This window comes from Oryctolagus cuniculus, chromosome 11 (assembly GCF_964237555.1).
Source record: "Oryctolagus cuniculus chromosome 11, mOryCun1.1, whole genome shotgun sequence".
NCBI classification, from domain to species: Eukaryota; Metazoa; Chordata; class Mammalia; order Lagomorpha; family Leporidae; genus Oryctolagus; species Oryctolagus cuniculus.
The window spans coordinates 123,353,585-123,380,944 of NC_091442.1; the positions used below are offsets into that span (position 1 = coordinate 123,353,585).

The window sequence follows — 27,360 nt, forward strand, 5'->3', positions numbered from 1 at the left end:
CTTCAGGCGGCCTGGTGTCCCTCAGGGGTCTGGTCAAGGCCTGTGGTCAGCATCTCTTCCCTCTTGAGGCCGCATCCATCTAGAAGCAGAGAGGAGAGATGCCATCTCTCCTGTGCTCTGACCTCCGCTCTGAAGAGGGCACTGGGCCTTTCCTCACTGCCGGTGCCCCTGCCCCTGCCCCTGCCGCCTTGGAGCAGCTCAGTGAGGTGTCAGGTGCCGCGGGAGGGGAAGGTCCCCAGCCCAAAGAAGGCCTGGACGTCAGGGCTGGACAACTGCTTTGTCACCGTCACTTGTAATGTGTCGTGGAGCCGTGGCCTCTGCCTGGCACAGCGGTCACTCTTAGGTTAATAACTTCCTGTGGAGCTAGAACTGCTGTTTCCGAGTCGGGTGGGAAGCCAAGCAGCCTCACCGGGCCATCTCCTTCCCTTTGTAGAGTGGCCCTGTGAGCATCTGGGGCATGGGTCGTTGGTGGGCCCTGGAGGAGCCAGTGTGGCCAGCTCTGCAGGGCCCCGACACTGGGCCTCCATAACTCTGGGACCTTAAAAAGTGTCCGCTTCAGCCCTCACAGTGCTCCTGTGGCCCTACCAAGGTCCTTTGGCTTTTCTGTTCCCAAGAAGGTGCCGGTGCCACAGGGAGCAGAGGTCATCTGACTTCCATGTCCAGCTGGTCCCCAGCTCATTCCGACTCACGCACCCTGGTCTTCAGAGACTGCCCTGAAGACAGAGCTCACCCGTGCACCGTTAGGACAGATGGACAGGAGTCTCTCCAGTTAGACTCTTACCTACTGCGTGTTCTCTGTGTTCTCTGTGGGTCTGTGTAGAAAGATAGGTCAGGCAGAGGCTCTGGGAAACCTGGGTGTGTGGATTTCTGTGGCCTCAAAGAACTTCTCTTCTGTTTGCCTAATCATGCACAGAGATGTTAACACACGTTTTGTCCCTTTTAGTGGCTGAATGAAGAGAAGATCATCCAGCGACTTGTGGAGTTGATCCATCCGAGTCAGGATGAGGATGTGAGTGTGGTGCTCACAGAGCCCACCTGCTTTGTTATATTATTTACGTATGTGTATGTTTACTTACTTACATGAAAGGCAGAGGGAGATCTTCTGTCCATTGGGGCACTCCCCAAATGGCCACAATAGCCAGGGCTGGGCCAGGCCAAAGCCAGGAGCCAGGAGCTTTGTCCGAGTCTCTCACATCTCACCTTCTTTCCCGCATGAAGCCCCTACTGTTTACTTTTCTTCCTCTATTCAAGTGCCAACCTATAGGTTCTTGGGGTTTTTTCAACTAAAAATAATGTCTGTATTATAAAAATAGTTCTGTTGGTTATCTATTCATATAATTATCTGTAGTTGATTAGCAGATTATCCCGGAATTAGCTGCAGGATTTGCCTGGGAGGGCTTGCTTCTGTGGACACAGAGGCTTTGCAGCACTCTGCTCCCTGGGACTGCTGGCCAAAGCCACCCTCAGCTCTGAGCGCTGAGCCACATGTGCCTGTCCACAGGGCTCCTGTGTGGCCGCTGGCTTCCTCCCGTGAGCAGGAGGAAGCCATGCAGACTCATCTCAGCAGTGCCCTCCCTCCTTAGGCACGAGAGTACGTGTGGCCCGCACGCAGGGAGACAGGGTGACAAGGGCATGGATTCTGAAGTGCGGGGAACTGGGGAGGGGCTCATTGGCGGCCTCCCAGAAACTGTTCACCATAGATCTGGAAGCATGCAAGGTGACACGGGGCCTCCTGTCTCAGCTGCCCTCTCCCTGCAAATCCTGATAGACCTTCTTTTTTGTGTTACAGATATTTACACATAGACACACGCACATGCACAGTCCTCAGGAAGTTTGAAAACAGTTGGTGCTGGGCCGGCACCACGGCTCACTAGGCTAATCCTCTGCCTTGCGGTGCCGGCACACCGGGTTCTAGTCCCGGTTGGGGCGCCGGATTCTGTCCCGGTTGCCCCTCTTCCAGGCCAGCTCTCTGCTGTGGCCAGGGAGTGCAGTGGAGGATGGCCCAAGTACTTGGGCCCTGCACCCCATGGGAGACCAGGATAAGTACCTGGCTCCTGCCATCGGATCACCGCAGTGCGGCGGCGGCCATTGGAGGGTGAACCAATGGCAAAAGGAAGATCTTTCTCTCTGTCTCTCTCACTGTCCACTCTGCCTGTCAAAAAAAAAAAAAAAAAAAAAAAAGAAAGAAAGAAAGAAAAGAAAGAAAAGAAAAAAAAAAAGAAAGAAAAGAAAAGAAAACAGTTGGTGCTGACTGACTCATGTCTGAAGCTGTCACAGCTGCCTGGCCACTCTGCTTTGTTCTGTGTCAGTGCTCGGGGCCTGGCCAGACAGCTGGGTAGGGCCTTGTTGGCACCTGTGGGAAGCAAGGCGGCTGCCCTGTTCCAGGGTGGAGACCACTTGCAGGTGTGAGTGTAATGGTCCGTCCCTTGTCTCAAAGGTGGGCTCAAGGCCACACCACAGAACCAACCAACTTGCTTTCGTTTTTTCCTAAAGCAGTCGACCATGTGTCTCCTCCTCAGACCAGTGCCCAGGAAGGGGGTTATCCTGTCAGCCATGCCCACCTCCCCCACGGAACACGCCTCCATTGCCAGCAAGTGCATATTTGACTCGGATTGCACAGCTGCAGGGTGGGAGGGGCTGGAAGGTTTGGTGCTCCCCTTCCTCTGCAGCAGCTTCCCTGCTTTCGCTGATAGTGGCTCCTTGTCACGCTTAAAACGCAGAATCGTGACAAGGCTGCATGTTCAGTGTCTCTCCGAGCGTGGGTCAGAGGTGGAGAGCAGATCTGTGTTGCACTGCATCAGAATTCCTGGGGATGGCTCAGAACAGCTGAAAACTTAGCCGGGTCTCCACGTTGGAGACGGGAAAGATGGACGCGGCTTCTCTGACACAGACCGGGGTCTGGGCCTTTGTGGAGCTGCTCTCGACGAGGCAGCTCCGTCAGGGGCAGCAGCAGGGCTGGCGCTGCTGTCGTCTCTCCCGGGCACTGAGGGCTGTGTCTCCCTTGTCTTCCAGAGGCAGTCGAATGCGTCTCAGACTCTCTGTGACATCATTAGGCTGGGCAGAGACCAGGGCAGTCAGCTGCAAGAGGCTACGGAGCCAGACCCCCTCCTCACAGCGCTGGAGTCGTGAGTGCTGGTGGGCTGTGGTGTGGTGGGCCTCTCTCTGAGACCCTGCTCTGATGGCACTCTGCTGGGCTGGCTGTGAAACACTCCCCAGATTCGGAGCCTAGTTAATTTGATGGGCCTTTTTCTTGGGGGAGGGGTCTCCTGGCAGATCCAGAGGTGGGGCCAACAGGGAAGGGATGAACTGTGAACCTGGGCACCTGCCTTGAACCCAGGTAGGCTGGAGTGAGAGCCCTCAGATCCAGGGTGTAGCCGGGTCCTCCGCGCGAGGGGAAGGGGCTGTCCTCACCTCCTCTGCGTGGCAGTGACCTCGTGTGGGTCCGCAGGCAGGACTGCGTGGAGCAGCTTCTGAAGAACATGTTTGATGGGGACCACACCGAGAGCTGCCTCGTCAGTGGGACCCAGGTGTTGCTCACCTTGTTGGAAACCAGGCGGGCTGGGTGAGTCCCAAGGGAAAATGAGAGTTGTTTGACGTTTCAGACAGGAGGTGTGGTTGGGAGACCTGTGGAGTGTGCTCCAGTAGTGGGCGCAAGCAGGACCGGCACCAGCATCCCTGGGCCTGTGCGCGCCGTCTGCGGATGCTGCTGTGCAGTTGGGAGGCCATGCTGCGTATACAATGTTTCTGTCTGCCCTGTCCCATTACATGCTGTGGCAATGGCCTTGCTCTCTCAGGGTGACCGCTGTCCCTTGTTTCTGTGTGCTGGGACCAATAGCCTGTGCATTTTTATAAAGAAAAAAAGACAATAGGAAAGTGGCAAGAAATTGACTTAATCTTGGTGGCTAAAGTACCAACTGTTCCTCTTTGGTATTATCTAGTACACATTTATTAGTGTCTTACCTAAAAGTAGAATTAAGACATTCTAATCATGGTTTCTACTGATTTTTTTTTAACTCTTCATAAAAGCAAGAGGTCTGGGCCACGTCTGGGTGCTGAGCCCAACCCTGCTTGTGACAGAAGGGAAAGCTTAAAAATTAGAACAGAGAGAAACCAGCTGTTTCTCTTTACTTTTTAATCCTTTTCCATATTTAATTTTTAAAAAGATTTGTTTATTTATTTGAAAGTCAGATTTACAGAGGGAGAGGGACAGGGACAGGGACAGGGAGAGGGAGAGGGAGAGGGAGTACTTGGTGGGAGTACTTGGGCCATTTTCCACTGCTTTTTCCAGGCCATTAACGGGGAGCTGAATTGGAAGGGGAGCAGCCAGGACAAGAATCGGCATCTATATGGGCTGCCGGTGTCATGGGTGGTAGCTTTACCTACTGTACCACAGCTCTAAATTTTTTTCTATAATGGCCATGTATTACTTCTGTAATTGGAAAAAAAATGTTCACATAAATATCTCAGAGAAGTTTGTTTGAAAGCCAAAGGGACATTGTGGCTTAGTCCCCTGTCCTATACCTCAGCCAAAATTGTGGGCCACAGAGAATGTTTCCACAAGCGGAGGGAGAAGTCCCCCAGGGCTGAGGGGCAGTGGGGAAGCAAAACTGCATCACCTCTCCTGGCCCTGTGCCCCGATGTCCCTGGAAACGCTTTCCTAAAACGTGCCTTTGTTTCCTCCCTTTCCCAGGCACCACATCATGTGTGGAGGTCTTGAGTAGTGTCATTCTTGGGATCTGGGAAAATTAAAAAGAGCTCTCTTAGGAGGAAGACGTTGACTGAGTGTGAGGGCACAGGTATGCCCGAGTTCCCATCTCTGTCCTCATCCACAGGACAGAGTGCGCAGTGGACTCCTTTTCTCAGGGACTGGAGCGATCGTTCACCGTCAGCAGCAGCGTCCTGCATGGCCTGGAGCCCAGGCTGAAGGACTTTCACCAGCTCCTGCTTCGCCCGCCAAAGGTAGATGGCTGTGAACTGCTGTTGCCTGCCCTTGGAGACACTGCGGGATGGTGGCCCACAAGGAGAGGACCTCACAGTTGGTCTTGGAGGAGGCAGAGTGTGGTGTGGATGCATTTTAACACTGTTGTTCCGAGACCCCCAGGTTGCACCCCACCCCAGTCTGTGAACATCCATCTCTGCCCCACTATGGGGAGGCTTGGGAATGGGGACTTTGCATCCGGCCCAGGCAGCTGAACCCGAGGCCAACTTGGAAACATCCAAGCTGGGGACACCTGACCAAGGGCCACATGGCTCCGGGGGCAAGGGCCAGGATGCCCTAGAGGAGGCTCGGGGCAGTGCGTGGGTTGTGTTGAGAGGGGTGAGTACATAAGAATGCTCAGCTCCCCCTGTGCATCCAGTCTCAGTGGTACCCTCCCCAGACAGCCCTGTCTGCATTCCAGTGCTTCTCCTCAGCACCTCCGGTCTGCTGGTCTTCTCCTCCCCACTAGCAAGGAAGCTTCATGGAGGCCTGGATTCTGTGTTGGTGGGACATTTATTCAGTGAAAAGGGGACCCGTTTTGCTGAATGAAGCGAGGGTCAGAAATACCCAAATCCAGTCTGACCTTGATCATGTTCCTGGGGTGTGTTCATTAGCTTTGTGTCCTGGGATCTGTCCCAGTGAGAGCCCCAGGGACACTGGCAGCAAGATGCCCCACCAAGGGCTCCAGCTGATCGGAGGCTCTTGACACCATCACGGTGGTCCTGCTGGCCCCGTCTCTTAGGGTGACCCTTTGCGTTGGCCTGCACACATGCGTGTGCCCTGGGCTTCCCAGGACCAGCTGAGTGTGCCTACTCACTCTTTGTGAGGCCGAGGGGAATGGTAGGGTTCTTAACCCTGCTGATACCCTCATTGCCTCTAGCAGTTAGCCCTGCCTCAAGGGACCCCCCTCCCCCTGCACACATTGCATTTCCTCCTAAACTGGGCCACGTTGTGGAGCAGTGACTCCGACCCTGAGTGAGTGGAACATGAAGTTGTAGAAGCCGGCAGTGGCTACACTGGCCATAGGCTTCAGTGGGGGGGACCTCCTGTATTTACAGAAAAAAGCGATCCTGACCACCATTGGCGTGCTGGAGGAGCCCCTGGGGAATGCCCGTCTACACGGTGCCCGCCTCATGGCTGCACTGCTGCACACAAACACGCCCAGCATCAACCAGGAACTCTGCCGGCTCAACACCATGGACTTACTGCTGGTGAGGACACCCAGCCGGTCCTGCGCCACACGCGTCATGCAGGGTTGGTGGCCAGACACGCGCAGGAGTCAGTGGCAGCAGAACAGGATCCCTTGGGGCAGACAGCGGGACTTACTCACCTGGACAGGGGACTGCCTAGGGGAGGTCTGGGCCTGAGTCCCAGCTCCCTGGTTGGTCATCTGAGTGACAGCGGGACAAGCCTCCACCTCGGACTCACGGGGATCTACCATAGAACTACCTGAATGCAGAGGGTGGGTTTCCGATGCTGTTTGAGGCCCTGGGGCTGTGTGCATCCGTATCCTGTCTTACTCTGAGTTCACAAGGTAGCACTTGGACTGTAGCTCCTGAGCATTAAGTGTCCTGAATGAGAAGCCCCCGTCATCTGCAGTGGAGTTCACCCTTGCCGTTCTTTTCAAAGCCAGCAGGGTGCGCCCTCCACTCAGCAGATGCTGCCCCTGGCCTGTGAGATGGCCCTGGTGTCTGACAGGCGGGTTGAGCAGGCAATGACAGCTGCATGGTGCCTCTGGGTGGGAGAGGTTGGAGCTAGTCCCCTGAGAGGGAGGGTCTTACAGGGAGGACTTCGCTCCCGGCGGCTGCTATCGGCACAGCCTCCTCTCTTCTGCCCTGCCCTTGGCCTCTGCCCCTGGGAGGCTGGAATCTCCCTGCAATCTTAGTCCCAGGGTGAGGCAGCCCTGGATCTTGGCCTGCAGCACTGTCTGCCTCAGAAGCTCTCCCAGTTTGGCCTCTGCTGGGGCTGTGAAATCCCAGTCTAGCTCAGGGGATCATCGCAAACTTTCCCTCTTGCTGAAGAATTCTCTTCCCCCTCTTTCTTCCTTGCCTTTGTTTTATTGTGGTAAAGTAGCATAATGTGAAATTTGCCATTGTAACCATTTTTACAATTTCGTGGCATCAGGTTCATTCACACTGTTGTATAAGCATTGCCTTATCTATTTCCAGAACTTGTTTCATTCTCCCAAACAGGAGTTCTGTTGCGTTAAACACTAACTCTTCTACCCACTGTCAACCACTGTGCTAGTCTGTCTCTGAACTTGAGAGGCGCACCGTGTAAGTGGGGTCAGAATGCTTGTCTCTTTATGACTAGATTATTAGAGTCAGTCTCATCTCCTCAAGGCTCTTCAGTGTTGTAGCTTCCTTCCTTCCTAAGGCTGAGGCATATCGCTATGTGTGTAGACCGCACTTTGTCCGTCCATTCATCCATCCACAGATACTTGGCTTCCCTCGACCTTTTGGCTGTTTTGAATGATGCTGCATGAACCTGAACACACAGATAACTGTGTGAGTCCCTGTTTGGATATATACCTAGGAGTAGTCTTGCTGGGTCATATGGTTCTATTGCTTTTTAAGATTTATTTGACGGCCGGCGCCGTGGCTCACTAGGCTAATCCTCCGCCTTGCGGTGCCGGCACACTGGGTTCTAGTCCCAGTTGGGGCGCCGGATTCTGTCCCGGTTGCCCCTCTTCCAGGCCAGCTCTCTGCTGTGGCCTGGAAGTGCAGTGGAGGATGGCCCAAGTGCTTGGGCCCTGCACTCCATGGGAGACCAGGAGAAGCACCTGGCTCCTGCCTTCGGATCAGCGCGGTGCGCCGGCCACGGCAGCCATTGGAGGGTGAACCAACGGCAAAGGAAGACCTTTCTCTCTCTCTCTCTCTCTCTCTCTCGCTGTCCACTCTGCCTGTCCAAAAAAAAAAAAAAAAAAAAGATTTATTTGAAAGAGCAAGGGGGCGGGGGAGAAGTCTTCTTTCTACTGATTCACTCCCCAAATCCCAAATGGCTGCCATGGCTGGGGGCTGGTTCAGGCTGAACTCAGGAGCCAAGAACTCCATCTGGGTCTCCCACATGGGTAGCAGAGACCCGAGTACTCAGGCCTCTTGCCAGGCTTTCCCAGATTCATTATAGAGGGATGGAATGGAGTGAGTAGCTACAACTTGAACCAGCGTGCCAATGTAGGATGCCGGCAAGACAAGCAGCGGCTTTACCCCTGAGTCACAAGTGTCGGCTGCTGTGGTTCAGTGTTTTTACAACGGCCAAAGACGAACCAATCCAGAGCCCAGGAGCCAGGAGCCAGGAGCCAGGAGCTTCCTCCAAGTCTCCCACGTGGGTGCAGGGGCCCAAGCACTTATCTTCTGCTCCTTTCCCAGGCACATTATAGCAGGGAGCTGGATCAGAAATGGAGCAGCTGGGACTCAAACTGGTGCCCATAGAGGATGCTGGCAGCGCAGACAGAGGCTTAACCTACTGCCCCACAGCACTGGCCCAGTTTTTGAATTTTCTCATTAGTTGTTGGAGTTATTTCTATATTCTAAGTATTAATCCTTTATCAGATGTATGATTTACAAATATTTTCTCCCTTTTTGTGGTATGTCTTTGTACTCTTTTTTTGTTTCTTTTCAGATTTACTTTATTTGAGGTGCTGGTACTATGGCACAGCGATTAAGCCACTGCCTGCAGTGCTAACATCCCATATGGGTGCAGGTTTGAGTCCTGGCTGCTCTATTTCTGATCCAGCTTCCTGCTAACGTACCTGGAAAAGCAGTGAAAGATGGCCCAAGTACTTGGGCTCCTGCACCCATGTGAGAGACCCAGAAGAATCTCCTGGCTCCTAGCTTCAGCCTGGCCCAGCCCTGGCCATTGCAGCCATTTGAGGAGTGAGCTAACAAATGAAAGATCTCTCTCTCTCTCTGCCCACCCCCACATAACTCTACCTTTTAATAAATAAATAAATCTTTTTAAAAAAGGATTTATTTTATTTGAAAGGCAGAATGGGACCCAGCATTGTGGCATAGCTGGTAAAGCCAGTTGCCTATAACACTGGCATGCCATAGTGGGCCAGTTCAAGTCCTGGCTGCTCTACTTCCAATTTAACTCCCTGCTTATGTGTCTAGGAAAGCAGCAGCAGATGGCCCAAGTGCTTGGGCCCCTGCACTCAAATGAGAGATCAAGAAGAAGCTCCTGGCTCCTGACTTTGTCCTGGCCCAACCCTGGCATTTGCAGCCATCTGTGGAGTGAACCAGCAGATGGAAGATTCTCTCTCTTTCTCTCTCTCTCTCTGCCTTTCAAATAAATAAAATAAATCTTTAAGAAAAGGAAAAAAAAAAAAAAAGAAAAGCAGAATGACAGAGAAAGAAATCTTATATCTTCTGGTTCACTGCCCTGAATGATCACAACAACCAAGGCTGGGCCAGGCTGAAGTCAGGAGCCTGAAACTCCATCTGGTCTCCCACATGGGTAGCCACAGCCCAGGTACTTCAACCACATTCCACTGCCTTCCCAGATGCATTAACAGGAAGCTGGATCGTAAGTGGGACTCAAACCAGTGCCCATATGGGATGCCAGCGTTCCAGACAGTGGCTGTGGCACAGTGCTGGCCCATAAGAATTTTAACTTTTTGAATGCTATTGTACATGAAACTTTCATCTTAAGTTGTAGTCATTTTAAATTTATTGAAAATGTTCAATATTTTCATAAATTATAATACTTTACATTTCAAACATAATGAAATTTGTGTTGTAAAAATATGTGTATTTTTAAATTGACACATAGTAGTTGTAAATGGAGTAAAGTGTGACATTTTTATAATGAATAATGATTAAATCAGGATGATTGACATAATCATCATCTCAGACATTTCTCATTTTTTGTATTAGGAACCAGAGTTGCCTCTACCAGCAATTTCAATATATGATTAACTTCTTATCCTTTGCTATAAAACATTGAAAGTCATTTTCCTGTCCAGCTGCACCTGGTGCAGGTGACTCACCCTCTGTCCTGTCCCTCTCCCACACCCCTCCCAGGCTGTGGTCACCACTGCTCTACTCTGAACTTGGGTGAGGTAACTTTCAACCAGCATATAAGTGAGAACATGTGGTACTTTGTATACCTGACTGAAGTTTGTTTTTCTTAATTTTCTTTTTTGATTGTTCATTGCTTGTGTATAGAAATGCAACTGATTTGCATGTGTTGGTTTTGTATCCTATAACTGCTGGGTATTAGCTTTCCAGTTGATGTGAAATCTGCAGAGATGTCAAAGAGTAAGATCATATCATTGGAAAATGGGATTTTACTTCTCCCTTACAATTTATTTTATTTTATTTATTTGACAGAGGTAGACAGTGAGAAAGAGAGAGAGAGAGAGACAGAGAGAAAGGTCTTCCTTCCGTTGGTTCACCCCCCAAATGGCTGCTATGGCCGGAGCTATGCAATCCAGAGCCAAGAGCCAGGCGCTTCCTCCTGGTCTCCCATGTGGGTGCAGGGCCCGAGCACTTTGGCCATCCTCCACTGCCTTCCTGGGCACAGCAGAGAGCTGGACTGGAAGAGAAGCAACCGGGACAGAATCTGGTGCCCATAAGGGATGCTGGCACCACAAGGCGGAGGATTAACCAAGTGAGCCATGGCGCCGGCCCCTCCCCTTTCCAGTTTAGATGCCTTTTATTTCTTTCTCTTTCCTAAGTGTCTGCCTAGAACTTCCAGTACTGTTAATAGAAGAGGTTAGAACGGGCACCCTTGCTTTGTTCCTAATCTTGGAGGAGGAGATTTTCATCTTTAAACACTGAGTGTGTTGTTAGCTGTGGAATTTTTATAGATGCCTTTCTAATTTTATAATAAAAGTTTTCTTCTATTCCTAATTTATTGAATTTTTTAGGAAAGTTAAATGTTGTTGAATGCTTTTTCTTTATAAATTGAGATGATCATTGGTATTTTATCCATTGGTATTTTGTCCTTAATTCTTGTGTATTACATTGAGTGATTTTCATTGGTTGAACCATCCTTTCATTCCAGGAATAAATCCTGCCTTGGCATGATATGTGCTTCTAACACGCTGCTGAATTTGCCTTGTTAATCTTTTGCCTCAGTTATCTTAAGGAGTATTGTGTCTGCAGTTTTCCTTTTTTTTTTTTTTTTTTTTTTAAGATTTATTTGTTTATTTGAAGGGCAGAGATAGAGAGACAGACACAGAGACACAGAGAGGTCTTCCATCCACTGGTTCATTCCCCAAATGGCTGCAACGGCTGGAGCTGGGCCAAGGCAAAACCAGGAGCTTCTTCCGGGTCTTCCATGCGGGTGCAGAGGCCCAAGCACTTGGGCCATCTTCTGCTGCTTCCCCAGGCCCTTAAAGCAGGGAGCTGGATTGAAAGTGGAGCAGCCAGGACTTGAACCAGTGCCCATATGGGATTTACCCACTACACCACCACAGCATTGGCTCTGCAGTTTTACTGTCCTGTCTGGCATTGGTATCAGGGCTCCATGGAATGAATCAGGAATGTTCCTCCTGTTCAATTTTTTCCCAAAGATTTATTTATTTATTTAAAGACAGAGTTAGAGGAGGAGACACACAGAGAGATCTTCCACCTGCTGATTCACTTCCCAGATGATCGCAACGACTGGGGCTGGGCCAGGCCCAAGCCAGAAGCTTGGATCTCCCATGTGGGTGCAGAGGCCCACGCACTTGAGCCTCTCTGTTTCCCAAGTACATCAGCAGGGAGCGGATGGAAGTGGAGCAGCCAGGACTCTGACCAGCGCCCACATAAGTTGCCGGCACCACAGACAGATGCTTTCCCTGCTGTGCCACCACGTCACTGCCCCTCCCTCAGCACCACCCCCAACTCCTGTTCAGTTTCTGGGGAGAGTTTGGGACTGGTGTTATTCCCCTTTAGAGGGTAGGCAGAATTCGCCAGTGAAGCCACCTGCTCTGGCCTTTGCCCGCTGAGAGGTGGTGGTGGCCCCGTGTTGCAGGTGAGGATACGTAATGAACCTTCAGGGTGACTCGGCCACACAGGCAGAGAAAGGGACGGTGTTCCGGAAGGAGGGCCTAAACTTGCATCCTGTCCCATCTCTCACTCTGCACACCCCTCCTTCTCCACGTGGCCAGCACATGGCTGAGACAGAGGTTGCCGTGGGCCCTGGTGTGTGTGAGGTGGCAGTAGGCGCGCCTCCTCCCTGCCATGTTAGCAGGTCGGAGACTCAGCGGCAGGTTTGAAGAGGGTGTGTGGAGGCAGGGGACAGCAGCTGTCTTCATTCAGCCACTGTTGTCTGCCAGGAGAAACTCGCTGGCATCAGTCCATGCTGCTTGGATCTGGCTGCTGTGGGGAATATTCCAGTGTCCACAAACAACTCGTCCTGACGGAGCCCCCGTATGTCGAGAGTTTAGCAACACTTCTAGGAACTCATGGATCAAAGACAGAATCAGAGGCAGCCACTTGGTGCAGAGGTCGGGGTGCCCCGGGAAGCCTGCATCCCACATTGGAGCGCCTAGATTCAGTGTCCAGCTCCACTTCTCATTCTGGTTTCCTCACGGGCATCCCGAGAGGCAGCGTGATGGCCCAAGAGCTCTGGCCCCTACCGCCTCTGTGGGTCCCAGGCTCCTGGCTTCAGCCTAGCCCAGCCCTAGCTGTTGCAGGCATTTGGGGAGTGGTCCAGTGCACAGCAGATATCTCCATCTCTGTCTCTTGGTGTATCTCTTGTCTTCCAAGTAAATAAAAATAAATAATTTTTGAAAAAAGAAAGACAAAATTATAAGGGTGGTATTTGGACAGCAGTGAAGATGCTGCTTCAGACACCCATATCCCATGTCGGAGCACCCGGGAATTTCTTTAAAAATCCAGGTGACATTTTGGCCTAGTGTAACCACCAGTCAGGACACCCACATCCTCACCCTAGACCTGGGTTTGATTCCTGGCTCCAGCTCCTGGTTCCGTCTTCTTGCGAACGCGGACTCTGGGAGACAGTGGTCACGGCTCCAGTGCTTGGGTCCCTGCTGTCCGTAGGACAGACCTGGACCAAGTTCTCTGCTCCTGGTTTTGTCTCACCTAGTCCCTGTTCTTGCAGGTTGGATGTGGGACCTGTGTGTGTGTGTATCTCTGCCCCTCAACTGAATAAAATATAATTTTAAACAATTCATTTAAATAAGGTTTTATAAGGATTTCTTATAGTTTCCTTGTATTTCTCTTTTAAAAAAAATGTATTTATTTATTTGAAAGTCAGAGTTACACAGAGAGAAAAGGAAAGGCAGAGAGAGAAAGAGAGGTCTTCCATCCGCTGGTTCACTCCCCAGTTGGCTACAATGGCTGGAGCTGCGCCGATCCGAAGCCAGGAGCTTCTTCCAGGTCTCCCACATGGGTGCAGGGGCCGAAGGACTTGGGCCATCTTCTGCTGTTTTCCCAGGCCATAGCAGAGAGCTGGATAGGAAGTGGAGCAGCCGGGACTTGAACCAGAGCCCATATGGGATACCGGCACTGCAGGTGCTGGCTTTACCCACTATGCCACAGCGCGAGCCCCATATAATGTTTTTTAAAAAGCTACCTAATAGAGAAATGGCTTTCAAGGAAATGCCCCCAAACTCCTCCCGGCTGGCGCAGAGGCTGGATGTGTGAGGAGTTAGGCAGTAATGGCTGGGGGCGACTCCCCTGTGTTTCTGTGACAGCTATGGGGAGAAACCAGTCTAAGGCCTGTCTTGTGCCCTCTGTTTGCTCAGGACTTGTTCTTCAAGTACACCTGGAATAACTTTCTGCACTTCCAAGTGGAGCTCTGTGTCGCCGCTATTCTCTCCCATGCTGCTGCAGGAGCCGGTGGACCTGAAAGCAAGGAGGAGCCTCCGCGTCGGGATGGAAATGCGGTCAGAGATCCGGAGACCCCCCAGCCCGCCACCAGCCTCCCTGAGAACACCATGGTGACCCACGTGAGTCCAGGCCAGCGTCCCACACAAACGGTGTTGACGTTGGGGTTGATGGGTGAGCCGTCTGCATCCACGCTCTGGGCCCTCACTGTCTCCTGGCCCGCACACGGGATGGGCGAGGCTGCGTTCCTTTTGTCCACAAGGACACTAAATGGCAAACAGAATACTCGTTTGCTAGGCCGCAGGTCCAGTGACAGGGAAGGTGGTGGGAGGCAAGAGGAGAGGCAGTGACTGCATCAGCGTGGTCTTGCCTGTGCTGGCTGCAGCTGCAGAGGGGGAGTTGTCCAGTCGCTGGCCAAGAACTCTGCTCCTCTCAGCCGCACTGTGCCTGGGACAGAGCCAGTGTCTCCTGGCTCAGTCCAGGGTTAGGACCATGAACGTGGGAAAAGCAAGCAATGAGAAACATCACAGTCTCATGAGAAAATTTTCTGGGATTTTGGACCTTTGGGAAGTGTTGGGGGGCCGGTGTTTAGCCTAGCAGTCAAGTCCCCCACATCCTGTGTCTGAATGCCTGGATTTGATTCCAGCCCCGGCGAATGCCCACCTTGGGAGGTAGCAGAGATAGCTGAAGGACTTGGGTCCCTGCCAGTTTAGGGAGACTTAGATTAGGTCTCAGGCTCCTGACTTAGCCCAGCCCAGCCCTGGCAGGTGCAGGCCTTGGGGAGCTCTGTCACTCCTGTCAAATAAGTTAAAAGTTACTTTAAAAAATGAGGTGCAGTAGGCTGGTGCTGCGGCTCAATAGGCTAACCCTCCACCTGTGGGGCCGGCACACCGGGTTCTAGTCCCGGTCAGGGCGCCGGATTCTGTCCCGGTTGCCCCTCTTCCAGTCCAGCTCTCTGCTGTGGCCCGGGAAGACAGTGGAGAATGGCCCAAGTGCTTGGGCCCTGCACCCCATGGGAGACCAGGAGGAAGCACCTGGCTCCTGCCTTCGGATCAGTGCGGTGTGCTGGCCGTAGCGACCATTTGGGGGTGAACCAACAGAAAAAAGGAAGACCTTTCTCTCTGTGTCTCTCTCACTGTCCACCCTGCTTGTCAAAAAAAAAAAAAAAAAAAAAAAAGAGGTGCAGGGGCAGTGTTGTGGCACAGCAAGTTAAGCCACTTCCTGCCATGCAGTTTCTCGCATGGGCACCGATTCAAGTCCCAGCTGCTCTGCTTCCAGCTGTTAACGTGCCCGGGAAAGCAGTGAAAAATGGCCCAAGTGCTTGAGCCCCTGCACCCACATGGGAAATCTGGAAGTGGCTCCTGGCTCCTGGCTTTGGCCCGGCCCAGCCCTGGCTGTTGCATCCATTTGGGGAGTAAACCAGCAGATGGAAGATCTCCCTCCCTCCCTCCCTTTCTCCCTCTCTCCCTTTCTCTCTCTCTCTCCACCCCCCCCCCCAATGTCTCAGACCCCTCCCTCCCTCCCTCTTTCTCCCCCCCAGGAATGTCTCAATGTCTCAGACCCCACCTGTGGCTATGGGAGGGCAGAAACTTGACAAGGGGTCCCTGGATCTCTCTTCAGATGCCTCATGACAGTGGGGTTTGAGGGTCTGGAAGGCCTCACCCCTGCTTGCCCTTGACAGGGGCCCTGGCACTCTGTGTGCGAGCCTCTCAGGGTCACCCCTGCATGGGGTCCAGTGTGATGCACAGTGACTGCCGGGAGAAGCAGCTGGCAGGCGGGTGCTTTTGGTGATGAGAGCCAGGTATCGGGGACAGGGCCTGCAGGGGCCTTCATTGATGTGAGCTAGCTGTGGATGCAGGTGGGGTCCGGATAAACTTGCCAGGTAGAAGAAACAGGAGAGGAGCCAGTGTAGCGCTGCACTGGGTAAGGCTGCACCTGTGATGGCATATGCACACTGGTTTGAGTCCCGGCTGCTCCACTTCCAACCCAGGTCTCTACTAGTGTGCATGGGAGAGCAGCAGAAGATGGCCCAGTGCTTGGGCCCTGCACCCATGGGACGACTGGGTGGGGTTCCTCAGCAGATGGAAGATCTCCATCTCTCTCTGTGTAACTCTGCCTCTCAAATAATCAAGTCGGAAAGCCAGGGAGAATGCTGGCGGCTCCATCGGCCCTTCTGGACTCTGAGAAAGGGGAGGGCAGGGGAGGACAGAGCGTGTCCTCTCGCCCTGCTCTTCACTTTCAGGGCATTCAGCGCTGTGAGCCTGTGGAGGCCCTGGGCAGGGACCTCAGAAGCTGGCCTGCAAGGATGTCCTGCCCACAGGGTCCGCAGTGCTGATGTGCAGGAGGGGTGGGGTGCAGACCCTCACTCAGCACCTGTCTCCCCAGCTGTTCCAGAAGTGCTGCCTGGTACAGAGAATCCTGGAGGCGTGGGAAGCCAACGACCACACACAGTAAGAGCCCTCCCTCCTGCTGGGCTTCAGAGCTGGCCGGGAGGGAGGGCACAGAACTGGTCAGGAAGGGGCAGCTAGGCAAGTCTCTGCTTCTGAGAGCCCACGCCGGTGTCTGCTCGCCCCCAGCTTGCGCTGGCCTTGTGTGCTTGAGGGTCCCACATCCGAACCTGAACTTCCCCAGGAACCTGGACTCACTCCATTAACACTTACTCACAGGCGTGCATTTTTATCTCAGTCTTTGCACATCTTCCATTGAACCGAGTGCCCCTCTGGGCAGGAAGCTGGTCCTGCCTGTTGTCCTCTGTCAGAGTCCATGTCTGCCCCCACCATGTGCTGTCCTACTGGGAGCGTTGGGCTCTGGGAATGTGGGAGGGGCTCATGGGAGCCCCGAGGGCTCTGAGTGCTGCTGTGGACCTGTCACCTGGACCTGCTTGTGGGACAAGCAAACAGTTCCCCACATGGCTGAGTCCTCAGGCTCGGGCTCCATTCCTGCTGTGCGGCCGCGTCCAGTGGCATCTGGGCCGACACTGTGTGGGCTCTCTCAGTCCTGCAGTCTGGGAGTCGGGCACGGTCAGTGTCAGCAGTGCTCTGTGGTGGGAGTCGGGCACGGTCAGTGTCAGCAGGGCTGCGTGGTGGGAGTCGGGCACGGTCAGTGTCAGCAGGGCTGCGTGGTGGGAGTCGGGCACGGTCAGTGTCAGCAGTGCTCTGTGGTGGGAGTCGGGCACGGTCAGTGTCAGCAGTGCTCTGTGGTGGGAGTCGGGCATGGTCAGTGTCAGCAGGGCTGCGTGGTGGGGGTCAGGCACGGTCAGTGTCAGCAGGGCTGCGTGGTGGGAGTCGAGCACGGTCAGTGTCAGCAGGGCTGCGTGGTGGGAGTCGGGCACGGTCAGTGTCAGCAGTGCTCTGTGGTGGGAGTCGGGCATGGTCAGTGTCAGCAGTGCTCTGTGGTGGGAGTCGGGCACGGTCAGTGTCAGCAGGGCTGCGTGGTGGGAGTCGGGCACGGTCAGTGTCAGCAGTGCTCTGTGGTGGGAGTCGGGCATGGTCAGTGTCAGCAGTGCTCTGTGGTGGGAGTCGGGCACGGTCAGTGTCAGCAGGGCTGCGTGGTGGGAGTCGGGCACGGTCAGTGTCAGCAGTGCTCTGTGGTGGGAGTCGGGCACGGTCAGTGTCAGCAGTGCTCTGTGGTGGGAGTCGGGCACAGTCAGTGTCAGCAGGGCTGCGTGGTGGGAGTCGGGCACGGTCAGTGTCAGCAGCGCTGTGTGGTGCTGAGATGGACAGAGACCTGCAGGTGCTGTCTGGACACAGGAATCTGGAGGCAGGGCTGCAGGGTGACGCTGAGCAGGGGCAGGCGGCTAGCAAGGACAGGGCTGGGCGGCCGCCTGATGGTGCCTGTGCTTTCAGGGCAGCAGGTGGCATGCGGCGTGGGAACATGGGCCACCTCACGCGCATCGCCAACGCCGTGGTGCAGAACCTGGAGCGGGGCCCTGTGCAGACACACATCAGCGAGGTCATCCGAGGTGAGCCCTCTGGAGCCCCTGCCCCTTCACAGGGGGAAACCCTGACAGGGAAAGGGCCACGCAACCTCCGTCGTCGTCTGGCCTTCTCCTTGGGTAGGCCTGGTCCTGGGTGGGTCTGAGCACAGCGTGCAGTCTGTGGGTCCCGCACTGGCGCTCAGACCTGCGGGCAGCAAAGCTGTTTTTCAGCTCATGGGCCACCAGAGTCCTCCTGATGCCGCAGTCCTGGCCGCATTTCAGCTTTGCTGTGATCTCGGGCACAAATCTTGGCGGAACCAAGGGAGAGAGTCATGTCTCATCCACAGCAGCAGGCAGTGCCCGAGCCTGGTGTAGCTGGGCAGCCCCATCCTGGGACCTACGCAGAGCAGTAGAGCAGCCCCCAGCGCAGGGCCCTCCCCTGGCCAGGTCCGCTCCTGCCCTCAGCCTGTGCCGTGGCCGCCCCAGGTCCTACTGCTGCCCTCAGCCTGTGCCGTGGCCGCCCCAGGTCCTGCTCCTGCCCTCAGCCTGTGCCGTGGCCGCCCCAGGTCCTGCTCCTGCCCTCAGCCTGTGCCGTGGCCGAGCCAGGTCCTGCTCCTGCCCTCAGCCTGTGCCGTGGCCGCCCCAGGTCCTACTGCTGCCCTCAGCCTGTGCCGTGGCCGCCCCAGGTCCGCTCCTGCCCTCAGCCTGTGCCGTGGCCGCCCCAGGTCCTACTGCTGCCCTCAGCCTGTGCCGTGGCCGGGCCAGGTCCTGCTCCTGCCCTCAGCCTGTGCCGTGGCCGCCCCAGGTCCTACTGCTGCCCTCAGCCTGTGCCGTGGCCAAGCCAGGTCCTGCTCCTGCCCTCAGCCTGTGCCGTGGCCGCCCCAGGTCCGCTCCTGCCCTCAGCCTGTGCCGTGGCCGCCCCAGGTCCTGCTCCTGCCCTCAGCCTGTGCCGTGGCCGAGCCAGGTCCTGCTCCTGCCCTCAGCCTGTGCCGTGGCCGCCCCAGGTCCTGCTCCTGCCCTCAGCCTGTGCCGTGGCCGGGCCAGGTCCTGCTCCTGCCCTCAGCCTGTGCCGTGGCCGCCCCAGGTCCTGCTCCTGCCCTCAGCCTGTGCCGTGGCCGCCCCAGGTCCTACTGCTGCCCTCAGCCTGTGCCGTGGCCGAGCCAGGTCCTGCTCCTGCCCTCAGCCTGTGCCGTGGCCGCCCCAGGTCCTACTGCTGCCCTCAGCCTGTGCCGTGGCCGGGCCAGGTCCTGCTCCTGCCCTCAGCCTGTGCCGTGGCCGCCCCAGGTCCTGCTCCTGCCCTCAGCCTGTGCCGTGGCCACCCCACGCCTCCTGCGTGCCCTCCAGTCCTCAGCACATGCGGTTGTGGTCATGGTCACGTGCCATGAGCTTTGTCTGAGCTGAGCAGGGGAGGTCCGGTTTGGCCTTCCTGAACAAGAGGACCCTGGAAAACCTGCATGGGGTGACTTTGGAGAAGCCAGGAAGTAGGGTGTGTGGGGGTGGATGGCACCTTGAGGTCAAGACCGCAAGTTTGCTGGCAGGCAGCCGTCATACCTGCTGTACCCAGACGGGGCCAGGCCTTGGGTGAGACCTGGCCAGGTGTGGGGGACCTGGCCCCTCATTCTGGGGCTGCATTTCCCACTGGAGGAGAGGGGAAAGTCTCACTGCTGGGGGGTCGTGTGGGTGCTGCTGGCCCAGGGCAAGCCTTGGCACAGCAGGCTAAGTCAGTTGCACACTGCGTCTCTGGGGCTCCATGTCAGGCAGACAGACCTGCGCTGGCCTGCTGGTGTCTGGGCTGCTGCCAGGCCTGCCAGGTGGGCGCAGCAATCAGGTGCTGGCAGGTTCTGCTCGGGATTCCTCAGTAAACTTGGGACTGTGCCTGCCAAGCTCTCAGGACAAGACGGCTCCAGCCTCAGTGGCCCCGAGGCCCTACGGGGCTCCCAGGGACAGTGGCCTCCTTCTTGTCAACAGGCACTGCACTGGGCCTTCAGGTGGGCTGACCACAGCAGCACAGCCCTGTCGGGACTCCTGGGTGCCCGCTTGGGGTCCCCAAGGCTCACCTGGCAGCACTTGCTTTGCAGGGCTCCCTGCGGACTGCCGCGGCCGCTGGGAGAGCTTTGTGGAAGAGACCCTGGTGGAGACCAACCGCAGGAACACCATGGATCTGGTGAGGGGCTCGGCTGCGCCCGCGGCCATGGCCTAGAACGCCTCCCCCTGCAGCTCAGGCTGAGGGAGGCCTGAAGGCAGCTCTGCTCTGGGCCACACCTCCGTGCCTGCCTCATGTGCACGTGTCCACGTGTGCCCCGGAGAGTGGTGCAGCCACTACCCATGTCCATAGCACGGCCCCCACCCTCCCTCATCAGGAGCTGTTACTGCCCTGGGGAGCCTGGGCTTTCCCTCGGCCTTGACCTCACCTGGGCACCTCCTTCCATGCCCAGAGATCTGACAAGCACCAGGCTGGACTAGGCAAGACCCCTGGGGCACTGGGCCATGCTGGGTGTGGTCTGGGGTGCCAGTGGCTCACATGCCCACCCTGTCTGGCCTGTTTTAGGTGGGCACTCACCACCTTCACTCCTCAAGCGAGGACGAGGACATTGAGGGCGCTTTCCCTAACGAGCTGTCCCTTCAGCAGGTGAGGGCGTGGCCGGCACTCTGCACCCTGCCGGGCCCTTCCCACGCCGTGTGCACTCAGCAGTGCTCCATCCTCTAGGCTTGGCCTAGTGGCATCTCGCTCCTCCCCCAGCACATGTCGGGGAGAGGAGGATCTGGGGGAGACCCCCAGAGTCACTGTACCTTGAAGAGACTATTGGGGTGCACAGTGCACACACACGAGTTTGCCCAGAATCTCTGAACGTCAGAACCCGGAACCCACTGTGCTGGAAGGAAGCTCCCTGGCTTGCCCAGGGGCAGCCTCAGGTCTCAGGCTGCTCCTGACGGGCCCTGCCCTCCCAGGCCTTCTCCGAGTACCAGATACAGCAGATGACGGCCAACTTCGTGGATCAATTCGGCTTCAACGATGAGGAGTTTGCAGACCAGGACGACAACATCAGGTGAGTCCAGCCAGACCCCCGGGCCAAGGCATGATTTCCTGTGCCACTCAGGTCCCTGGAGTCAGCTGCCCATGGTCCTGCCCTGGGTCCCTAAGGGGACAGCATATGTTGCCCAGTCCCGTGAGGCTGGAAGGAGGCTAACAGGGTCCCCTTGCTCTTGTAGCGCCCCGTTCGACAGGATTGCAGAGATCAACTTCAGCATCGACGCTGAGGAGGACAGTGTGAGTGCGTGTGTGCCCAGACAGCTAGGTGGTGTCCCTGGCTGGTGAGAGGTGGACGGGGGGCACGGGGAGCCCTGAGCCAGCAGGGCAGGTGTAGCAGGGCTGGACGTGCCCCTCCTCGGGAGTCCAGGACGGCGCCGCCTACCTTGCCTTCCCACCCTGCCCTCCCACCAGCTAGAGGTTCTGTGTCCTTGAGCCAAGGCCTCTAGAAACCACGTGGAGCCAGGGCCTCCCACCTCCCAGAAACCAGCCTCCACGTTCTGTCTTGCAGCCCAGCGCGGCTCTGTTTGAGGCCTGCTGTGGTGACCGCATCCAGCCCTTTGATGACGATGAGGAGGAGGACATCTGGGAGGATCAAGAGACTCGCGGTGCCACCCGGGTGATGGCCAGAGCCAGGTGTGGGGCCCTCCTGTCCCCTGGGGCCTGTGCTGAGGGGTGCAGCCGCCCTGCTGTGCTGCTCACGCCGGCTCCAGGAGTGTTCGGGGGCCTGCAGAGGCATGGGACCCTTCCTGTGGAGGCGGGGCCATCACTGGCTCTCCAGTGTCCGCTGTCCATCCTGGACACCAAGCGTGTCACTGCGTGTCCTCCAGGTTTGGTGCCCCCCTCGCCGCAGACAGCTGCTCCAAGAAGGATCTGGAGCACAGAGGCCGAGAGAGGAAGGTGGACTGGGAAGCAGATGGGGACGCACCTGCGGCAGGCACTGCCTCGGCCCCTGCCCCTGCACAAAACAAAGGCCTCCCCCTGCAGGGTGACTCAGAAGGTAGTGCTGGGAGCTCGGTGGGCGGGGGCAGGGGTGTTGGGACAGGACGTGGTGTCCTGGCCTGTGCATTGCAGGGATTTCATGGGCATGGATGGATGCGTCTTGGATGGGCTGTGGCCTGGAGCCTGCAGCCACCTGCACTTGGCTCCACGCAGACACTGCTGGAGGGAGCGGCTCTCCCAGCTGTGCTGGATGGGCTGCACTTCCCCACCCCAGCCATAGCTGACAGCCCCCCAGTTTCTTTTCCTTTTTTTTTTTTAATTATTTTATTTATTTGAGGGGCCGGTGTCGTGGCTTACTTGGCTAATCCTCCACCTGCGGTGCCGGCATCCCATATGGCACTGAGTTCTAGTCCCGGTTGCTCCTCTTCTAGTCCAGCTCTCTGTTGTGGCCCAGGAGGGCAGTGGAGGATGGCCTAAGTGCTTGGGTGCCTGCACCTGCGTGGGAGACCAGGAGGAAGCACCTAGCTCCTGGCTTCGGATCGGCACAGCGCTGGCTGTAGCGGCCATTAGGGGAGTAAACCAAGGGAAGGAAGACCGTTCTCTCTCTCTCTGTCACTGTCTATAACTCTCTCTGTGTATCCAAGTCTTCCTGGCAAAAAAAAAAAAAAAAAAAAAAAAAAAAATTTCATTTATTTGAATGTCAGAGTTACACAGAGAGAGGAGAGGCAGAGAGAGAGGTCTTCTGTTCACTGGTTCACTCCCCAACTGGCCACAATGGCCAGAGCTGAGCTGATCCGAAGCCAGGAGCCAGGAGCTGCTTCTGGGTCTCCCATGTGGGTGCAGGGGCCCAAGGACTTGGGCATCTTCCACTGCTTTCCCAGGCCATAGCAGAGAGCTGGATGGCAAATGGAGCAGCCGGACTCAAACCGGTGCCTGTATGGGATGCTGGCACTGCAGGTGCCGGCTTCACCTGCTACGCCACCATGCTGGCCCCTTCCCAGTTCCCACCGGGGAGGTTTGTCTCCACAGCCTGGCCATCCCCAGTGCAGCCCACCCCACACCTTCCACCTCGGGAGACCCTTGCTCACCTCAGTCCTGGGGTGGTGCCAGGCCCTCAGGCCACATGGAGAGCTGTGTGGCCAAACCAGGAGGGCAGCCATGCATGAGGCCAGGGAAGGGGCAGTGGTGCCTGGCCAGCTGCCCCGCCTTAGCCGTTCAGTCCTGGATCAGGACGGATGGGGCAGGGTGTGCAGCCGCTGCCATAACATGAATGTCAGTGGTGCGGAAGCCAGAGGAGGGTTTGCCCACAAGTGCCTGACCGAGCTCCACATCAGAAGGCACCCAGCGAATCCACCCTTGACCGCTGCATCCCTCCAGCAGGCACAGCGTGGATGGCGGTGTTCGATGAGCCCGCGGCCCCAGGAGTGGCGCGAGACGTGGGTTCCAGCGTGTGGGCAGCCGGCGCTGCAGCTCCAGAGGAGAAAGGCTGGGCCAAGTTTGCTGACTTCCAGCCTTTCTGCTGGTAACGGATGCATTCAGGGGTCGCCCTGTAGCACAGCTGAGGTCAGGCAGCCGCGTCCCTCAGAGCTCAGCCTGTCCTTGTCCTCTTTGCAGCTCCGAGTCGGGGCCTCGGTGCAGCTCTCCCGTGGACACGAACCACAGCTGTGCTGAGGGCGCCAAGAGCCAGGGCCAGGAGCAAGCCTGTGAGTAGGGGCGGCTCCAGCAGGGGTCCTAGCCTCGCCCAGGCCGGCCCCACCGTGGGGACAGGGGGAGGAGGCAGCCAAGGCCCTAGATGTGACCGTGTCACCATGATGATGGGGGTTTGTGTGCATGTGTGCACTTGAGGCTGGAGCAGCCATGTGCAACTAGGGCGACTCCCCCAACCCGGGGGATGCACAGGAAGGGCAGCAAGCCATTGGTCTGTCCAGGCTCACGGCCAGGTGTGCAGCCTGCATCTTGGACAGCAGCATTAGGGTTCTAGTGAGGAGTGCGTGGACAGGCCATCAGCATGTGCACACTTCCGTTCCAGTGTTGGGGTCCTTTGGGCTTGAAGGTGCCTATGGTAGGGCCACAGAGGCAGAGGGGCCCCTCTGAGAACAGAGCATGGCTGCCATCTTGTGGGGTGGGCACCCCAGGTGTGAGAGCCCATCCTGCCGGCTCCACGTGTGCAGGCAACAACACGCGGCAGGTGCCACACACGGACCCACGCCAGTCTGGGGGACTGCACCGCTGCCCTCGCCCACTGTTGAAGGCCTCTCTGTCTGCTGCAGTCAGCCCGGCGTCCCCGTGCGCCTGGAACGTGTGTATCCCCAGGAAGGGCCCCCTGATGGCCTCTGACAGCAGCTCCTCGGGCTCCAGCGGCGAGGACAAGCAGCAGAAGGCGATTGGTGTCGTGGAAGCCGCGAGCACGGGCCCTGGCTGGGAGACCTCCTTACTGCCCAGGACAGAGGCGGCTGCTGTTGGCAGGTGTGCAGGGGCGTGGCAAGCCCGCCCAGGGCCCCTGAGTGCACAGAGGAGGTTTCCAGGCTGCGGGCAGCTGGCTCATCCCTAGCTCTTGGCTCCCCTGGGAGCGAGCTGGGGCTCTGACTGCCGCCTGGTGGCCTGTGAGCTGCACACGTGGCTCTAGAGAGTGACACACACAGTGGAGGCTGTGGGGAGGGAGGAGGAAGGGCTCCTTCCGTGGACACTCTGGAGTGGTGCAGGAGACAGCTCCCACCACACAAGCCCTGACTGCCAAGGACAAGCCCAGCTCTGGGGGTAGGTTGGGCTGAGCCACCCAGAACGGGGTTCCCCTGGATGGTGCAGGGAGGAGCACCCCATGGTCTTTGACTTCATTGTCCAGCAGGCTGTCTGGTGGGCTTGCCCAGGCTCGGTCTTGCCGATCCCTTAACCCAGACACCTAGGAAACACCCGTTGAGCTTGGGCCAGGGAACACACACCATCTGAGGACTATGCTATGGCACCCAAACCTCAGCTGGGAGCTGGGGGCAGCTTCACAGGTGGGCAGAGGCCAGTCTTGCCCAAGAGCCAATCTGTGGGGGCGCAGAGGCTGGGGCCTGCTGGTCCCTGATACAGGCCCCTCGCAGGCAGAGGGTGGGTGAGCATCAGGAGCTGGGTGCCGGAGACAGGAAGTTGTTTGCAGGAGGGCAGGTTGGCTGAGGTGGGTGTCAGGGTCAGAGACAGCTGAGGAGACGGTGAGACTGGGGGCTGAAGGGGTGGAGAGGGTGTACCTGGCAGGCTCAGAGTGAGGACACCTGTCTGTCCTGGACCCCACAGAGCACGAGGTGTCAGCCACACAGGTATGTCCAGGGAAAACACTGCATCCATGCTGGTGAACGGCACCTGTGGGCTCTTGAGCCATCGTCCCTGAGTGCACCTGGCTGAGGTCTGGAAGGCTCTAGAAGGGGTGCGAGGGTGCCTGTCACCTAGTGTGACCCTGCCCTCGTGGGCGGGGAAGGCCCTGCTTACTCGTCTTGCCCCGTGGTACTGGAGCTACAGGGGTCTCCCCAGCCAGCCTTCATGCTCATCACCCAGCTGGACGCGTCCTGGCCAGCAGTCCAGCTTGGGCTCACATTCTCACCACCTGGGCTTGCCACTTGGCGCGGGGCCCAGGCTTAGAGCCCATGTTGCAGGAGCCCGACAGGGCATGGCCTGTGTGGCCACCGACAGCCCAGGGGAGGCGAGCTGAGGCCCCAGTCTCCCTTGACACTGGGTCGGTGAGACGATGACGGGGACCCGGGCCACAGCCCCTTGGGTCCAGCGTGCGGGAGGCTCCCGAGTGGGCTGGGAACCCCTGGCGTTCCTGGGCCTTTGCGCTCTCCCTAAGTATTTCAAGAACAGCTCAGCTCCGGTCCATAAAGCAGATCCTGTTCTGCCAAGTGCGCAGACTTCTCCCACAGGCAACTGCACAGAACCACAGCCGACCTGGCGGTGAGCCCCTCCCCAGGCCGCACGTCTTGTGCCCTTGTCCTACAGCAGGCCAGCGGCCCCGGCTTGCTGGCGGTGGCTAGCCTGCACCTTTGGGTGTCTGACCACTCCCAGAGCAGACCGCCTAAATGCCAGCAGGTCCCCCACTGAGTTGAGATCACAGCAGAAGTAGCCCAGGCCCTCAGAGAATGACCAGGTGCTCTCTGGCAGGTGGCTGGAGGTCCGCTTGTCCTGGCGTTGGCCAGTTGGGTGGCACAGCCGCCTGGCTGGGCATAGCGCCGCGGCCACCTCCCAAGGGCAGGAGCAGGAAGGTGCCACGGGCAGTGCTCCCAGGCCACTTCTGGACCAACCCCCTTGCCGTCCTCATGCTCCAGAGGTTGGCTGGCATTGACCAGAGCCCACGTCTGTCACGCAGGACCCAGTGTGTCGACAGCAGACCGCCAGACCCCACGTGCCCTGCACCCGTGGAGATAACCAGGGCCCCAGCTGTGGCTGCCCCAACTGTCTCTTCTGCAATGGCTGTGGTGGTCACCACAGCAGCCCCAGCAGTGGCGGCTGACCTGGGGACAGTGACAAAGGACAGGTGAGCAGGTTGGGCAAGGAGGGCACGATGGGGCTGGACGCAGGCCCCGGTAGTTCCAACCCTGCTCCCGTTCCTGCAGGGAGACAGACACCCCGCCCGAGGGAGCTGCCTTGAACGGGCCCGTGTGACGCTGCTGTCGCCCGGCCAGGGCCAGCCCTTGGTCAGGCTGAATCCTTAATCAAGAAAACTACCTGGTGATGCAATTTTTTAATTTAATTTAACTTTAAAATAAATGCTGCATTGGTGAAACTGGTGGTTGGAGCCAGTAAGACCCAACTTTCGTCTTTTCTACCTGACCCTGAGTAGGGCCTTAGGAGGACAGGATGGACCTGGTCACCCCCAGCCCAGGCCCCGAGCACAGCAATAAGGTCTTAAGGAGTTGGGAGCCAGGGGTCGTGACCACAGGCACCACCAGGACCCAAGGGCGGCAGAGGCATGGGCCGCAAGGTTCCGTTCACTTTTCTTTTTTAAATAAGCAAATACAGGAAGAGCTGGATTTTCTGCGCTTTGTACCGACTTGTAGCCGGGGTCTCCCCTGGCTCAGAGCAGAGGTAAGAGAAGGTTGGGAAGGGCCAGGACCCACAATCAGAGCTGGTTTGGCCTTGTGGGGTCAGACTGTGGGCTGCAGTTGTCCTGAGGCCCTGGGAGCTGGCCCTGAACCAGAATGCAAAACTCGACTGCCTTAACAAAAACAGGCCCTGGAGGCCTACTGGGGGCACCACCCAGGTCAGGCAGACATGCTTGGGTGGGTGGGTGCGTGGTGGTACCTGGCAAGAGGGGATGCAGTACTGTCTTAGTCGTGCCGGGCAGGGCACTGTCTCCCGGAGGGTCTGAGTGGTCATTTTATGTTGAGTCCATTCCTAATGTGCTCGTCTGACAGGGCAAGCCCCCAACTCCCAATAAAAGCTGTCATTCGCACAACCTGTGTATGGTTAAGGTGAAGCGGCAGGCAGGCCCTGGAGGCCCAGCCAAGCTGAGGGGTGGGGCTATCTCCTCCAGCCCCTTTGCTGCACCCCCCTCCACCCCCCACCCCTGCCGACACATCCCTGGTCACGAGGGAATGAGTCTAATTTCTGAAAGAAGCTGAACTCTTCTCTATGCAGAAAGAAACGCCTGAACCTTAGGAGCCAAGTGCATCCCCAGAGAGCAGGTGCAGCCGAGGGCGCTGTCCCCAGGGCTCCACCCCCCCATGCAGCTCCCTTCTGC

The 27,360-nt window shown here is 57.0% G+C and overlaps 1 protein-coding gene across 31 annotated transcripts in view; it reads left to right on the forward strand.

Annotated features, from left to right (window-relative positions):
- Positions 1–26,403, forward strand: part of PPP6R2 (protein phosphatase 6 regulatory subunit 2) — a 101,969-nt gene extending 75,566 nt beyond the window's left edge. For 16 of the 31 annotated variants that reach the window (XM_070053107.1, XM_070053117.1, XM_070053098.1 and 13 more), the window contains 20 exons: positions 944–1,009; positions 3,013–3,125; positions 3,449–3,562; positions 4,833–4,959; positions 6,037–6,189; positions 13,677–13,880; positions 16,144–16,208; positions 17,604–17,719; positions 19,513–19,662; positions 19,753–19,838; positions 20,223–20,303; positions 20,624–20,721; positions 20,885–20,942; positions 21,214–21,338; positions 21,533–21,702; positions 23,022–23,166; positions 23,259–23,347; positions 23,816–24,110; positions 25,987–26,154; positions 26,234–26,403. In XM_070053107.1, the coding sequence (XP_069909208.1) occupies positions 944–1,009; positions 3,013–3,125; positions 3,449–3,562; positions 4,833–4,959; positions 6,037–6,189; positions 13,677–13,880; positions 16,144–16,208; positions 17,604–17,719; positions 19,513–19,662; positions 19,753–19,838; positions 20,223–20,303; positions 20,624–20,721; positions 20,885–20,942; positions 21,214–21,338; positions 21,533–21,702; positions 23,022–23,166; positions 23,259–23,347; positions 23,816–24,110; positions 25,987–26,154; positions 26,234–26,282 (2,472 nt within the window). In that variant the 3' untranslated portion in view covers positions 26,283–26,403. The remainder of the gene's footprint in view (positions 1–943; positions 1,010–3,012; positions 3,126–3,448; positions 3,563–4,832; positions 4,960–6,036; positions 6,190–13,676; positions 13,881–16,143; positions 16,209–17,603; positions 17,720–19,512; positions 19,663–19,752; positions 19,839–20,222; positions 20,304–20,623; positions 20,722–20,884; positions 20,943–21,213; positions 21,339–21,532; positions 21,703–23,021; positions 23,167–23,258; positions 23,348–23,815; positions 24,111–25,986; positions 26,155–26,233) is intronic. The other 15 variants (XM_070053101.1, XM_070053110.1, XM_070053111.1 and 12 more) reach the window with 15 other exon arrangements.
- The last annotated feature ends 957 nt before the right edge of the window (positions 26,404–27,360 follow it).